General features: G+C 32.8%; 1 protein-coding gene across 1 annotated transcript; it reads left to right on the forward strand.

Annotated features, from left to right (window-relative positions):
- The first annotated feature begins 4590 nt into the window (after positions 1–4590).
- On the forward strand, positions 4591–17334 carry LOC133193837 (dopamine receptor 2-like). The gene is made up of 2 exons (XM_061329768.1): positions 4591–4679; positions 15413–17334. The coding sequence occupies exon 2, from the start codon at positions 15899–15901 to the stop codon at positions 17285–17287; it is 1389 nt and encodes a 462-aa protein (XP_061185752.1). The 5' UTR covers positions 4591–4679; positions 15413–15898; the 3' UTR covers positions 17288–17334.
- The last annotated feature ends 330 nt before the right edge of the window (positions 17335–17664 follow it).

The raw sequence follows: 17664 nt of genomic DNA on the forward strand, positions 1-17664 counted from the left end.
TGGAATGTTTCTTATATAGTTACGTATTTCAGTGTTTATGCTTATGTGTGGTGATGTCATGTTATAAATTTGGACATCACAGACGTTAGTTATATAGGTAACAAGTAATGAATTGTTAAACTTCCACTGTGTAGGTTCGGAAAAATCATGTTATCATCGGTTTGAATTTCCTTCGACAATCTCTGTCATATATAACTAAATAGCGTTCAAAATCCTATTTCAGGGGTCTTTTTTATATCAAGCATAGACAGCAAGCTCTGGGGTATTGTACTGTCAATTTCCCATTCAATTGTAATTCACTGTTTAATTATTTGTGAATTTGCAAAAACTTAATTTCCAGTTTACGTACGGTGCCGATATTTTAATCGCTGGTGAATATAGTGAAATAGTGCACCTTTATCATAATTGGATTCACCCCATTCTCCAAACACAAGCTGGATATGTAACACAGATGGATACAGCATTTATTTCTTAACAGGTGCGATGTGAAGAGTTGTATGTTCCATCTGTATTATGAATATCTTACTTTCTCTCTTTATCACGATCGTGGTTGGTGTCAGGCACAAAGAAACCACGACTTGTACGAATAAAAATTTGCTCTGTGTTATTGTTAACTACGCGAGTGCTTTAACATGCAACCAGAAGATGTGCATCGTGTTTTCTCACATCATCAAAAGGACACACTACAATTCATTATTTCACATCATCAAAAAGACACACTACAATTATTTTTTTCACGTTTTTACTGACAATGTACCAATTTCAATAACAAAGATCAAACGAGACCTGTTTCTCTAAACAGACGGTAAGCTCGGTCCACTTGACTTGCCGTGCATTTGCAGTGCTTTATTGCGTAATCAATGCAGATTTTAAAGACCTCTGTGACTCTTCTTCTCTTTTTGACAGAAAAGATTACAATTTTAAACGTTTGAAGTGCTTATAATATTATCATTATATGTGATATGATCTCAGTACAGGAATAATTTGTGTTATGCAACGATAGAACAATCGGTAATAATTTGTATCCGTTTGTTTTATCTAGGGATTCGTGTTAACAAGTCGACTGATCTAAAGGTCGACAAGATTGCCTTTAGAGCCACAACAAAACATGAATTTAGTAATTATAAATCATTCCTAATTATTTCTCTGTTTTAAGGTCAGAGAGGGCGAATTAAGTTTTAGAACTTGTGCCCTATCCCATTGTATATATTTATTGCAATAAAAATATGTTCAAATCAAGGTCAGAAAATTTATTTTTTAAGATTATTGACCTACATATATAAAAGATCGTGAAATAATTAGAGAAGATGTGAATTCATACACTTCTAGACATGGGTACCAAACATGTGCTATTTATTGCTTCACAAGAGTTGGAACAGCTCTGTCTCTTGGTGCGAGCGGGTCGTTTCATAAAAAATCAACCATAAGAACACACAATTCTTTAAATTGATCAATTATGTTCCGTGTTATCTAGCAATAAGCAATCGTATAACAGCGCATCCTATCCTAACTCACAACAGATGTTCATAAAGGGGAAAAAAGTCAACTAACAAGGTACGGAATGGCGAAATTATTTCATCCCCCGCGATATCAAAATTTGTAAATAACCTTTTTTTTAAAAAAAAAAAAAAAATAATAATTAGATATATTCTAAATCGTTTCTTTTTCATCCATTCTCTCTCTCTCTCTCCTCTTCTTCTCTCTCATTTGAACTTTAAAGAATGTATGTTGGTTCGAGATTCATAAAGATCGATGTTGTCTTCAGTTGCAATGTATTAGAATAAGATCTAAACTACCATTGCCTGAAATTCATGTGTACATTATATAGTATATTTAGAAACTTGGGCGTCATTTACCACTATGATTATAAATCCAGTAATTCATATGACGACTTTTGTTTCGTTCCATAATGACTTGTGCGATATGTTTCAAGGTTTCCTTAATCACTTATTTATTTCAGAGGATTTTTGCTGCCTCGGTAGCTGCAGCACTGTTTTCGTAATTAAGCGTTTTATCGAACCTTTTGAATTTTTTTCAGCATCCACCCTCAGCTTTTTCATTCAACACTATGTACTAATGAAAAGGTGATTGCATCTTTCAATATTTTAAAAGAATGTTTAAGATAAGGTTTTTAATTTATATATGGGGCAGGGATTTTATTTTTTGATATATCTTGTTTAATTAACTTTAATAAATAAAAATTATGAAAAGTGTGTAAAGCACTTGAGTTTTACTCAATTTAATGTACATTTATCACTTTTTATCTCACATTTATATTGGAGATAACATGAACTTTTATCTTTAAATGTAAACGATAACACTAATACACTAAGGATACAATAATAAAGTATTGACAACGAGCTGTATATCATCTCCACAAATAAGGATTCATAAGACATAGGTCGATCAGTTTAAATTCAGTCATAATTAGTCGATTATAGTCAAAATGTATTAAGGCAGATGTACTATAATTAAATTTTATAATGACAAAATACAATACCAGGGTGATTCTTTCGAGATTCGACAGAAAAAAACCTGATAAATATGCTAAACCAAAAAAAAAAAAATGATAATAAAAATAAATAATTGCTCCCCAGTTTTACGTGCACTCCTCTTAACCTAGAATTTTACAAAATATAACCGACACACATTACTAATGACAGATATAGGAGCCCAATTCCTAGCTTTTCACATTATAAGTGATAGTTATTAAAGAAAGTCTTTCGTACTTGAGAAGGGACCTGTCAGAGCGCTTTCAGTTCATATTTGTAGCCGCTAATGATCATGTTGTCAGAGAGGGCCTGGTTATTTGAGGATCTCTGAAAGCGAAATTTAAACGTGAAGATTTTTACAAGGGTCTTTTTCTCAAAATTTTCACCTCACCACTTAGTCAGAAAATTAGATGCTATGGATTTAATGTGAAAGCCGTGTATACGATAGAGAAAACCTGATATTTAGCTTGTTTGAACGTATTGGTATTAGGAGTTTGTAATTTTTATTAGCCATTTTTATTTTAAAATAACCGGCAGACCGATTATCAATTAGTGGTCTAAGGTTCCTAATCATCGATTACAGGAGCGGGGATCTTGGCGGAATTTCAAGGGCACCTGTTTTCTTCAGAATGATTTGTTTTTTATGTTTGTAATTAATATATAACCCCACTTTTAAAATAAATTTACTGAAAATATTCATGTTTCAAAAACGTTTCAATGTTTCAGTACGTGGTAAATATTGATAACATTTACTTATACTAATAAACTCTGAATAGTTTAACTTTTCTCAATAAAGTCCGCGAAGTAGTCGGTAAATTCTACTCCTAAAATAAATGTAATATTTAAGTCTTGATTCTGTGTCGTTTATTTGTGGACATGAAATCGTCCAAGGCAGTCCGGTGATTGACTGTACACTACTGAGGATGCAACGCGTGAGCACTGAGTGTGGCTCTTGGCTCTTACATAAAAATAACAGTATAGCATCCAAAAGGCATGCCAATTAGTCACACCAATTATATCATATATCGGCAATAATTCCTTGATTATTCTGGATGGGGGAATCGTGTGAAATAGGTTGTCACTGAGAACATCTAACGGAACTCAGATCTGGAGACAGTGTCAGGAATGATATATGATATGTGTATATCTGATATATACTGATATATTGAATTACCGATATAGCGGAGTAAATTCACCAGTCCCAAGGAATGCAGTAGAACTCAATTCAAGTGAATTCCTTTGGACCGGTGAATTAACAAAGTCTGTCTGAGATAACGGGCTGTCTGAGTCACGTGATTAGCGCTAATTCCATGTATCTTCCTATAGGACAGTTATATGTCCTAGATTTTTTTTTTTTACCTTCAATGCATTCTTTAATGATGATCAGAGTAATTTGATATTCGTTCTCGTCGATTAATCATTTTTCTTTTATTCTTTTTATCCTTAATTAATTTATTTAAAAAATGTTCATGATGTTACTTTTGGTATAAAAGAAATCATAACAAAGTGAGAATTATAGTGCTTGAACAATCGATATGTTGTAAATGTTTTTTTTTTTTTTAAATTCTATTTAAAATAATTATTTTATCAAAGAATTCCAAAGTAAATCCTCTTTAAATAAGAATATTTTTGTCTATTTTTTGTCTTTATATTGTCTTTAAGTTGTTGAATTGCAGTATTTTGATTACCTAAACCTTGGTTTACCGAGTAAATCAGTGATGTCCGATCTTAAGTAACAAACTAACTCACAGTTTTGAAAACATCTAATCGCATTTGTTTACCAGAAGCAATAAGATGATTAGGAACAAGAAAAAACCCAAAGATGGTTCTCGCTGTTGATGTTAAAACCCGGAAATACTTCTTATAGGGATTAATAACTTGGTTGCTACGCTCTCGTATGCTGCTGTCCACTTAGAACCTTGTTGGTCAGCATTCTAAGTAATGTCCCTTTTCTCTTCTATAGCAGTGTTGTTGGATCAATTGATTGAAGGTAGAAACTGAACATTCGTGTTTTCCTATCGTGCGCACGCCTGGAGATGGACCGTGGTTCTGTCTGAGGAATCTGTGTTTTCGTGTTTACAGATTTCGGAGCAGGAGTAACTCGCTGGATTTTTTCTGTATTTTCAGAGAGACGGGAAAATTCTGATAAAACTGTGATCTGGACAGAAGCACGTGCAGCACTGAAAAGTAAGTTTATTCTACTTGTTTGAGTTCCCCGAATGCTGTATTTGACGGAACTGAATTTCATAAAATGTGAATAAGATTATTATTGTCATAATTATATAATTTTGGGGATTGCATAAAAATTCATCTTTCATTAGATATGCTATTTAAAGTTTTATTCTTTAACTTATTTAAAGCGGGATAGAATAAACATTTTTTTTTGTACTTAAACATTTTATTGAAACATAATCAATAGGATTGGACACAAGTTTTACCAACTTAGAATTGTCCTCTCCAACACAAACAAAATGAAATATACATATACACGTGATGTACAACCAACAAATGTATACAATACAAAAAAAGTGCAGGGAAATAAGAAAAGGGTGGGGGAGGTGCAAAGAAAGAAAGGAAAGGGGTTGTAATTTTTTCGATGAAAAACTATACAAATATGTATTATTTTGTTATTCTTTTCTCAAATACATGCATTTGTCAATAATAAATTCTTTTTTTAAAAGTAAACATGATTTCTTCATCAACTTTCTTCTTCTCAAAAATGCATATAATATCAGGGGGGGGGGGGGGGGGGAACGGAGTATGAAAAAGGAAATATAGGGAAAATATGAAGGAAACTTTTACATATCTTTTGCATATCTATAATGACATGTAGATCATTCAGAAGTAGAATGTCGGGACCAAAGGATGTCTGGGTTTATTAGCTGTACCCTTTCCTAAGAGTTAGTGCAGTTTCATTGATAATGTGGAATTTTTTAGGCCGTGACATGCTCAACCTTACGTCACATTGACCCAGTGCAGTGACATACGTCTATTTTTTTTTTTTTTTATTTGCTTCAGAGCATAAGAAAATTCAGGTAAATTTCATATAGATTTATCAATGCCAAGAAAGATAATAATAATAATAAACTTTACCCCAAGAATGACAGGATATATGGTCTTATAGTTGTGCAAGTTTTTAGGTACATGTATTTAGGGGGGGGGGGGGGGCGGTCTTCTTCTTTTTTTTTTTACCCATGATTTAGTCTTAGAAGAGTATAAATCGTAGTCTGATACCAGTTTTAAATATCGTTATGCCGCAAATCATAACTATAGTTCTTAAATATCAAGACATTGCTATTTAATAAATGAATAAATATATGTATATAAAATGTACTGATGTAATCAATTTTAAAAAGATACTTAAAATATTTGAACAAATTGTTGAATTACATAGTGTAAATAAAACTTTTTTTTCTTACACGCTGCTTTGAGAGTTGTGCTTAGCTATTAAATTGGAGACCACGTGTGACATTTTAGCTGACTAAAATAGAGTTTAAAGTATAAATACAGAGAACATTTTAGTTTCCGAATCTTCGCTGTAAATGTATGTATAAAATAGACATTCTTTATTACAAAACGTTTTGTGACAATCTTTTTTTTTTTGTGTTGGTGGGAAAAAAGAAAAGACATCTACCAAGCATACTAGCTGGTAAATTAGACCATTGACTCCGAAGAACCATGAGGCAAAAAAAAAATGTTATACTAAACAGGTCAAGGCAGATAATCTGCTGTGTCTTAAAAAAAAATATAGAAAATGTTACAAATTGTCTGTGATATAAATATTGTAGGAACTGATCTATTTTTTATTTCATTTATTTTAATTTTCCCCAAATATGACCTCTATAATTGAACAGTTAGAATATCAACAAGTCCGTTTATTCAATGACAACTGTTATCACTTTACTAGAATAGCCTTTCCTTGCTTTATTGCTGAAAAGTGTATTCCAATAATTCATTAATTAGGCAGCGATATCGATGTGTCATACACAACAGTAACTTCTATATGCTATTTTCCTTTAGTCGACTATTCTGTTTTCCTGCCTTTGAGGTTGCTACAGCGGTTCTTACTCGGTAAAGAGTTCCAGTAAGTGGGTAAAAGGAGGCAACACATGCCTTTTTTGTCGTTTTAATTGCTCTCCATGTTTCCACATAATGATCCATGCTTAAAGAATTACATGTAAGTCGTTTAAAATAAAAATACTTTTTTGTATACAAGTAAGTCGATGAAAGAATTTACTTTTTGTATACACGTTAGTCGTATAAAGAATATTTTTAACGTGTAGACACTAGTTTTGTAATATTTATATAAAAGAATTGGAACTTACATGTTAAATTAAACAGATTTAGAATATAGTCGATATAAAGATAGATAGTTCAATATTATAATTTATAGTTTGAACATTTTTGCACATTTATCCTGTAGAAATCATTAATTCTATGATATCTTATACAATATCTCGGTAAGAAAATTCTCTTTCAAAAGTTGAATTTAAGCCTTAAAGGCACTGTCTGTGTGTACATGCTGCGCTTCCCTTACGCGATTTTTTTCCAGTCGCTACTGGAATAAACTCTATTATTTATCGTGGACCTATTTTATATTCCATTGACCGTGTCCTGATGTTGTCGATTTTTACTCGGCACAATTTTACGACTGATAGCGTTTTATTTCTCTTTCTCTGGTGCAAATCGCAATTTTCTTACGGTAGAGTGCCACTGAGACAGAAACGAGGGATGCCGTATATTCCAATCGTCTCTCTATCGTAAACATGCTTATTTAATAAAAGCCATGCTAGATTCATTAATCATACCTTTAAACACGTTAAATATGTATGATGTCATAAACTTCATTATTGCATGGGTTTTTTTTTCTCTCCGTTTGTGAATACTTATAGGGATAATCTAGCTCCCAATTAGACCTACGTGTAGACTCACTATGTGTTATGACTATTGTGAAATTGTCAATTTCAAAGACGAGGCTCCATTTGTTAAACCCTCTGTTACAGTATTATTCAATTGGTCTTTTTTTTTGTGGATTCTGCATCAACACGGTGTAATCGTGTATCGATAAATACTTTACCGCTTTCTTGAAATCAAAATCTAAAAAGCTTTTTACTTTCTCAGAATACCAAAATTTCTTTCTAGGGAATAAAACATACAATGGTGCAGATTTTACAAGTCAATTTGCCTTAAGTAAATTTACCTAGCATCTTTTGGGACTGATACTATAAATGAAAAAGTATTTTCCCGTTTTTTAATCGCAACCCAGTTAAGAATGACGTGGATACTTTTAGTGAATCCCTGGAGAATTTGGATAGAGAAGCATAAAAGGAATAAATTGAACTCATTTTTTAAATATAGGTGCCACCCCCACATCACCCTCAACCCCTTAACTGAATGTCTCCAAAGTGTCAAGGGACTAGGGACTCATCCATACTTAATTCATAGATACCTAGAATGCGCACCAAAGTTAAATGTACAAACCATTCACATAATGTTCCCCGAAAGAAAAAGGGCCCAAATTTATAAGTAATGAAAAAAGTGAAGGAAAACAAACAGTGATCGATCTTTAAAAACCTGCAAACAATACAATTCTGTGAACATATCATAAAACATATGGACCTTCGGAAATTCAAGAGGTGGGATCAAGTGCCCAGGAGGAGTAAGCATCCCCTGGACACAGGACACATCCGCCGTGAGCCTTTTGTCTTCATCGGGTAAACAGAGTAAACCGTGAACAATTCAGTATGAAAACAATGACCTGACAATTTGCATTAGGAACGTCAGACAACGTTCCACTTACTTGTAAAGACATATATTTGAATATAATGTCATTGTAACAACCATACAATTTGCGAAATGTTGACTTTAAAGGAGTTTGTTGATAAAGTAGACCTAGTAACATCATCTTATTTGTCAGTAGTCTGTGTCGGGTTAAGAAGGTGATCGTACAAAGAACATGCTCTTTGCTAGTAAACACTATATCCAGGTGATATTATTTATCTGATAGACGGTATACTTTATGTTTTTCTAATAATGTAGAAGATGAATGTCACTTTTGCTTTACTGTACATGTACCTCTTATTCAAATCTTAGAGGAATCTTTTTTACCGTATTGGATTTAAATCAGCTGCAATCAATATGCTAGATTTTAACAAAACTAAATTTATTTTAATAAATTTTACCAGACAAATTGCAAAATTCTTGTCATCGGCATATACTTACAGACAGTCTATATATAGTAAACTCAGTACGAAATAGACCACTGTATTTTTATTGAATATTATATTGTTAAAGGTGACATATAGGTCCGATGGGCCGGGAGTTTAAATTCCTATTATATGTATATTTTACTTTTGTAATTGTACGTAACACATGCCACTATAATAAACTATACATGTACTTACTTACCCGAATGAGAGAAATCGATGATAGAAAAGTTAATTTAAATTATACATGTATTTTGTATACAAAAATATTCAGCTACAAGAATTTAAAGAATATGGCTCATCTTGTAAAATTCGGTTTGTCTTGCTGTATATTTGATAATAATAACTAAAACTTCCAGAGTAAAAGGTGACTCATTTGATTTATTGGACACAACAGAAAATTGAATTTAAATAAAAATTAAATTCAAATAATTTGGTAGAAAAGATCAATCAACAAGATTCAGCCTCGGAGGCCTAAACTCTAACGTTAGGAGCTTATCATCAGATATATAGGAAGGATGAAAATAGATAAAACATAAATACACGTGTAAATGCACTCTTCTTCTCCATTAGATGTCTTTTTATTTTCTTTTATCCTGGAAGCAGGGTATTTTTTGTAGTCTGTAACCTACATCTGCTTAGCGTCAAGTCATATGTATTTTCCCCCTGCTGCGGCATTAACACCACCCAATATTTTGTCGAAGTAAATAAGCAAGCAAACCAAATTGTAAAATTGATTTTTTCTGTTCTTCACTTAAGGTTGATACATTAAGTATATATCTAATTTTTTTTTTATTTCTTGCATTTTTATGGGCAGTCATTTTCCTTGTGTCTTTAAACTTCATCTGATTAGGAAGAAAAAATATCAAAAATCGATATCATAGATGTCTACGATAGGTAAAGAAAAAAATCTTTTATAATGATTTGACTTTATTTCAACTCTTAGGCGAATTGGGAGTCTAACCATCATTTTCTTCTCAAATTTAGTGTTTTAACATGCATTTTTTGTTCATCTTAAAGAACAAAACTTACTACGAATTGGCAAAATGACATCAACGTTTTTTAAGTTGAATTATACACAAATAGTGGGGTTTTTTGTGATTATATATGAAGACAAGGCCCCACTCTCCATGCAGATAGGATACCGATAAAAATGCCGATACCAGTTTTGAGGATTTCTAGAATGAATTGATGATTCAATAATTGAAGAAAGTAAGAAAAAGTCAACTATGCCAAATCATGTTTGGAATTGGTACATATCAATAATATCTTATCACTGTTATGTGTATATAATAACTTTTATTTTCACGTCTTTCGATGGTACATGTAGGTTATGCACGTGTAGTGTATGGCGCTAATTGCTGACAATGAAAAGATTTTTGCATGTAAAACATGATAACGTCCCATTTGTGAAAACTTTAGGCCAACTTTAAAATAGTGTTTGTTTGCCCTCTCCGGACTTAGGATGAAAAATTTGGGTCTATACTCGGTAGGTAGGTGAGAATTTTTTTTTCTCGCAGAAAATTTTAAATTTAATGCCAAAGTTTCAAAATCTTTTTTCCAGAATACATAAAAAATTGCTTCCTGGAGCTTAAAAAATTTGAGTCGGTCAGGAGAGGGCAACCAAACAACTTTTTAAAGATGGTCTTATAGATAATCATTTAGGCACATTCGATGACGGATGCGTATCAAATTATATTTATCTTTATCACTATATTCTATTTTGAGAACTCAGATGATATTTATACGTATAATAATGTGGTAAAAAGCAAAATCTAAAAAATCAAAAGGAAAGTGAAAAACTGTTTGGTGGTTTATAAATACCATTGTTTATTATGCTAAGTCATGTTTAGTTGTCATATGTAAAATAATAATTCAGAATTCTGTGTAAATGTACACGGTGGGTATAAACTGGGAGTAGGTACGGTGTCATTAGTACCTTATTAAGTACCGATCATTGCACCTTTATACCTGTGGTTTATATAAAATCCACCTTACCATTTACTCCCCTTCATAAATTCCAAAGAATCCTAGATGTTTAATGTTTTTAAAGCCAACAGTTTTTTTCTGTAATGACCAGGTTTGTATGATGGATGTCGTAATTTTTCCCCCCTATTTTTTTTATGAGTAGGTCTTGCAAGGTCTTACTTATGCTTATAAATGTACAACAAATTTATTGTTTTGTTCTTTTTAACGCACCAAGTAAGTGGTAACAGGTATGATCAACAATTCATTTTATTTTGAAATGCCTTTTTGTATATAGATCTAAGAGAGACATTATTGAAAAAGTAGTATTATACTAAGCCTGTCTTTAAATTAATTCAACTTTTAAGTTCTAACGATATTAAAGATCTCTTAAATTTGGGCAAATTTTTGAATACTGCCACATTGTTAAGAAAAAATATTACCGATGTATAAGACTATTTTCAGTATTCATTCTCTCTCTCTATGATTTTTTTTTTTCTTCTTAATAGCATGTATAATTCTGATGAGCCAGTTGGCTAAAGGAAATAAAGAAACTTGAAAAACTTGATCAACAAATATTTTTTTTTTAATTGTTGGTATATAATGTATCAAATATCGAACTCTGCATGTCTTATAAACTTTTATCTACTAGTATATGTCTATCATTATAATTACAATGAACTTGTAAATTATTTTGCTTAAAATTAAAGCAAAAGACCTGGGAATTATACGGTACGTATCAATATTCATTTTCCCAATCCCAAATGCTGTAATTGTGGTATCAAGAATCAGTTAACCTTTATCTGGTAAATTTAATAGCTATATGAAGTTTATGGGAGATTGAGAATCAGTGACTGCTTGATTAAGTTATGGAGTATTACAATTAGAAATGAACCAAACACATTAAGTACGTCTTCTAAGGGCTTTAATTCCGTTTAAACTATGCTCTAGTGTAATACCAATAGTCCATTCCGAATGTATAGGGACGTTTAGCCTAATACTATTGGAACCTTTCATTCCATCATATATCAGATTTGCATTTAGATTAAATATTTCTTACTTCAAAAAATGAAGAATATTTCGTGGTATGTCGCTCTAAGAGGACTTGATTTTGAAGATATATGTGTGAATTTTCTGCTTTGAAGCTTCTTAAGAATGGATGTAAGAAATTGTTGAATTTTCTTTCCATTTACTATATTTTTCAATAAAATTATTGTCTTATTGGTCAGATTTATTATTCGAGGTAAAACAGTTTATTTTGATCAGATGAATTTAAACAAATTGAATTCTACTAGGATGCAGGGTAATGGAGTATATCATAATGCAATGCGCACACCAGTATTTTATCTTATACAATATAATTATATCTGTGCAACATTGCATGTCATTTTAAAATGCATACATGTACAAGCAGTGTTTGCATATGGAACAAACACGATGTAATTTATGGTAAAAAAGGGGTAATCTTAAATTCAATTCAGACTACCTACTTATTTCAATAAAATGTATTGATGTTACCAACCATATCTGGTATATATATATATATATATATATATATAAGATTTGTCTGGTGAATATCGATACGTTTGATATATGTATATATACTTACTGAGAAGTTTGCTTCAGCCTCTTTGATACGTTATACATAATGCTCACATTCAGTGAAATATTTGATTGTGTTGACAGGAAGTGACTACAATTAAGTGAATGCCGATGGATCTTTAATGAATGCGATCCACGATGTCTCGGCGGTTAATGTGAACAGTGAGAGATACAGAGATTAACACTCTCTGTAGATCCGGAAAAACAAAATTCCGATCGACAGTTCAACTGAATATTAAGGCTGCTTAGGACTACAATACGGTATATAGAGGCACTTGAACGAAATAGGAATTTGAGGAATTCTAAAAGCGTTGTTCGACAACAGTCAATGTAAAAATCACTAACTTTAAATTAATAAAAAGAAAAAAATAGGAGTAAATTTTATATTTAAAAAATTTTAGCTGTTACATTCGAATTATCAGAAAATTATTTCGAGATTGACCCAGGTGATAGAATTAATCTTGCAAGTCATATTACTGATGAATTAATAAATGCAAATTCTCCATTCAGAAGTAGAAAAAAATGTAATTTTCTTTATCCTGTAGAAACTCTCTAATATTTGACCTAAATTATTCAACTCCAAACATTGAAGACCCAAGTATGCCCCCTGTGCCTATAAATTGTTTAGATTATTTATAAGCTTATGAAGGAATATACTTCATCAATTATGTTTGGTGATAGCAAAACGTATTTCCCATTTATTCAAGGATAATGTTGTAAGAGGGATTTAGGGATCTGGACTTCTGAAGATTTTGGTGAGCACTCGGTGGTAAATTCTATCCGTCATGACCTAGCTAGGAATTTCGTCTCTGAATTGTCTCAAACAAAAGTACATTGTCTATGGTATTCTGTTCCATCGACAAAATATTAAAGACAATGAAAAATACGGAATCAATCAATGACTTAGTGTTTCTTAATTATACCAATAATTAAGAATGGAAGGAATCGAACTTACCAAAGTTTTGTTTTAACTTTGTCATGTTCTGCGTTGACATAGACGGGATATTTCACAGCATTAATATGAAATAGGAAATAGCACAGGAAAGTGCCCCATGTTGCAAATGAAAGAATAACGTCCTAAATAGGTCTTGGGGTGTTAGTTTCCAGTTTAAATTAATCTCTATACAGATATTTGAACGACTTGTCAAACGATAAATTTGGTTAACCACCTTATTCTAGTTGCAAAAATACAATTAAGGACCATTTTAGAAGGGTGATAAATGCCTTTTCTTGTGGCAATTAGTGAGAAGTTGATGTTATTGTTTTATCACGGTCCAAACATTTTGTAAATAGAGCTATTTTCTGTCAAATGCACATTGGCTCGATAGTTTATAAGTGATCGATATCTTTCATCGTAAACAAGATCATTGATCATGATGCTTCCGCTCTCATTAACTTCCTGGTGTTAAGTTTGCATTACACAGAAATAACGAACGTACATTTCCTTAAACGAAGAAAGGATTCCAAAATAGGAATTACATGTAAAAAATGAAAGAAAAAACGAAAAGAAAATGGGTGCCGTGTACATGTTCAACTTGCGTCAATCTTGTATGTTTTATTAATTAATTGCTAATAATAATTATATACAGATAGTATCGATATCCGTATTTGGTCTTTAAAAGGTATCTATTTGACACAAACGAGTGAACTATTTCTTTCAAGTCGTTAACATTGCACGAAATAACATTTCAATAATTCTCTAACCGTATAGACAAGACTAAGTGCTGTCTCCAGTAGCATATTTCTAGTTTCTGAAGGGAAACTCTTGAGGTGTCGATTTCCCAGAATAGAACTATACCAGGAAAGACATCTTTTAAAAGATCGCGTTCAAAAAATGATATTAAAAATAGAATCAAATGTTGGAAATTAGTGATAATTTATACTATATGTCGCGAGATACAGGAGGAAAGAAATTATTTACCATTGAACTGTTGCAAATTTTTTATTAATGTCAAATGTACTAATAACAGACTCAACCCAATTCTTTTGCGTACAATTGAAATTCCCATCTGTCAATTCCTTAAGTATATACGATGTTTGTTTATGAAATGTTATATCAGTATGTCTGTTTCAGATACATAAAACAGACCACACAGTTAGTTTTCTGGAAGGATGATCAAATGATATTTTTCTTTCATATTTGTTTCTTTTATATCAGTACTTCAAAGTTGTCACATCGGGAATTTGTTTTCTTAAATAAAACTAAGCTGACTTATGTGAACCACCGAAGTGAAAGTTCCCGATTAAGCTGAATGGAAGGTAGCAATTCTTTCAAAAGTACAAGTGAACTTAAATCCGAGGAGCTGGGTGATTTTCGTATTGTTCAGTGCATTTATTTAGAGAATAAATCACCAATTGAAAAATGAGCATATTTCCCCCTAGTGGAATGATGCTGAATATCACAGATGCAGAAATAGCAATTTTACATCATAAAGTTAATTCTCTGCTGATTTTCTTATACGGTTATCTTTTGATATCAGACTTAGTACTGCTATTTAATGTTTTCTGGCTAATACAACCCCGTCGATTGATATTTTGGTAACTTAGATGTAATGGAAAACTGATTGCAGGTGAACATAATGACTATACCTTCATTAGAACTAAGGTGAATTGTTTATTATTGGGTCAAATCAATGCCTCGGATAATTCCCCAGACAATCCGCTGAGCTGTGCAAACAAGGGACAGCGTCGGAATATTTCTACTTCACTCCCAGAATTTTGCTATGACGAGCTAGGGATATTTTTTCTCCTTTCTGACATTTTTATGTTCATTAATATATGTCACGATGACTTTGATTGCAAATATAGAAATTAAAATAAAATACCTGCGTCACTAAAAATAATGTTTCACCCCGAAGCTTATTAACCAACGACAAGATAGAAATCGTGACTTTTACATCAGAAATTGGCCACTGGACAATAATATATAAATAAGTTTTCAAATACGCAGTGACATGGACTTTATATCGGATTACATAGTGATTGTGGCGTAAATCTCTTGCCTTTTCCAGCCTTAGATATGTATCGTATTTTTATTTAGACAGCCGTTTGTCCTAATTATCTGGTCTGATTTCTATCTCGCGAAGATTCTGCCTCTCTAATCCGCCTATAAACTAGATGTGATAGATTTCTTCTTTGTAATTTCAGGATAATTCGGGAATTGTGAAGGTCTGAAACATACACAGAGGCTTTGTTTCCTTACCATCATAATTCACATCACGCAGACCCCTGTAAAGAGGACTTCATCACCACATCTGAAGAAGACACTCCGAGACAAACACCTTTTTGGTAACGATACCTGGATTGTGTTCATACGGAGATAACATTCCTGTGATTAGCATTCCGGTGAACAATATTGAATTCAAGGAGTATCGGAATATTCAAAATATGGTTTTGTGCTCAAAGAAATATCTGTTTTAATGAACCATTGTAGGAAGTCTTTAAATGTAAATTGAAATCATTCTAAAGAATGAAGCTTGACGCGGCGTTTTCACGCTGATATTGTGTGTTGTTTTACCTGTTTTAGACTCTTGCTGTGATGCATTTCTAAGCATCGATTCTTTGGAAACGCTGCGTGGGCAACCCTTCTGTTCTTAAGCAGCTCGCGGGAGCCAAAGTTCACAAAACGTATTAATGTCGTATTCAGACACCAAAAAGAGCACATTTGAATTTTTACAGTTGACCACGACACAAAGTGAAAACATATCGGATGCACATGCGGTGTTTCTTAGCAATGCGTCAAAAGACTTGTATATAAATTTTACATCAAATGTCACCATGGCACAAACGATGAACGAGAGCACATATTCCCCCGGTGAAGCGGCAGTTGGTGTAGTGCTTGCAATGTTCTCTTTTATAACCATTGCTGGAAACATTTTAGTCATTGTTGCTGTGACAAAAGAGCTTTATCTACGAACAGTTACGAACTACTTTATCGTCTCTTTAGCGGTGGCGGATCTTATGGTTGGAAGCATTGTGATGCCTTTTGCGATAACATTGGAAATGACTGGACAAGTTTGGTTGTTTGGCCCTGAGTGGTGCGATATGTGGCATTCTTTTGATGTTCTTGCAAGTACAGCGTCCATACTCAACCTATGTGGGATATCGTTAGACAGATACTGGGCCATCAGTGACCCTATCAAGTATACCTCCAGAATGACAGTTTGTCGGACATGGCTTTCTATAGCTCTGGTCTGGTTATTATCGGCAGGTATTTCTTTTCCCGCCATTGCCTGGTGGAAAGCCGTCACTCCGGACTTACCCGCAGAAAATGAGTGTATATTTACTTCCGACAGTGCCTACTTAATCATTTCATCACTTGTCTCGTTTTATTGTCCATCCATTATTATGATGGTTGTTTACTGGAGAATTTATATGGCTGCAACAGCACAAATTCGAAGTTTAAAAGTTGGTCAAAAGACATTAACTTCTAATGGCGCCAGGGGGAACCGGGAAGTGATGACGTTACGGATACATCGAGGCGGAGGCGGAACAACTATGTCTCGTCAGTCGTCGGACGAGTACGCACAGTCCTTTGAAAAGTGTCTCAGTGATTGTGAAAGACAGACCTTAGTGACAAACGGCAAAAGGAATTCTGATTCCGCTTCCCACCGACCGGCCAGATGTATAACCAAGCGCATCCGTCAGTTTGCCATTAGCAAAAAATTGACAAAGGTGGCCCGTGAACAAAAAGCGGCCAAAACTCTGGGAATTGTTGTAGGAGTGTTTATTTTGTGCTGGGTACCATTCTTTGTGTTCAATATTTTGGAGGGAATATGTCATGATACATGTTTGACACATAAAGACATTTTGTTTCCATTATTCACATGGCTGGGGTATATTAATTCAGGCATGAATCCTATTATATATGCATTATCAATGAAAGATTTCCGTAGAGCTTTCGGAAAAATCATATTTTGTTTTTGTCCTAAGACCAAATTCCAATATCATAATACATACCAATCAAAAAAATGTTCTTCCACGTCCAGCTTTGTGGTGGTCACTCAGACAGAACGAGGCTGACCTCTGAACTCTCTGTGTGATGTCATTGTAGATTCTGATGGAATAAATATGTGAATCATTGTATGCATACAGTTTTATTATATTTGGCAGTTTTGAAGAATTATGTGAAATGCATATAAAAATCATAAGAGTGAAGGAGTGGAATATTATTCTAAAATTGTTATTGAACTGCTAAAAGTAGCGAATTGAAAAAACCCAACAAAAATTTAGTGAAATATCTCATGCATAATAAATGAACATTTACATTTTCATGTGATTCTAGAAAATATTTTAGCACATATTTTCCTATTTATATTTTATTCATTCATTTTAATTTCAAGTCCGACCTTTCAAGGGAAACGATTTTGAGTTAATAACTTTGTCAGTTTATTCCTCAT

The sequence above is a fragment of the Saccostrea echinata genome, unplaced genomic scaffold, assembly GCF_033153115.1.
Source record: "Saccostrea echinata isolate AGI-Se365-2 ecotype Australia unplaced genomic scaffold, CSIRO_AGI_Sech_v1 ptg000001l, whole genome shotgun sequence".
Classification (NCBI taxonomy): domain Eukaryota; kingdom Metazoa; phylum Mollusca; class Bivalvia; order Ostreida; family Ostreidae; genus Saccostrea; species Saccostrea echinata.

What these genes read in the sequence shown, in the direction of transcription:
- LOC133193837 (XM_061329768.1), top strand. Translation starts at nt 15,899, where the DNA reads ATGTCGTATTCAGACACCAAAAAGAGCACATTTGAATTTTTACAGTTG.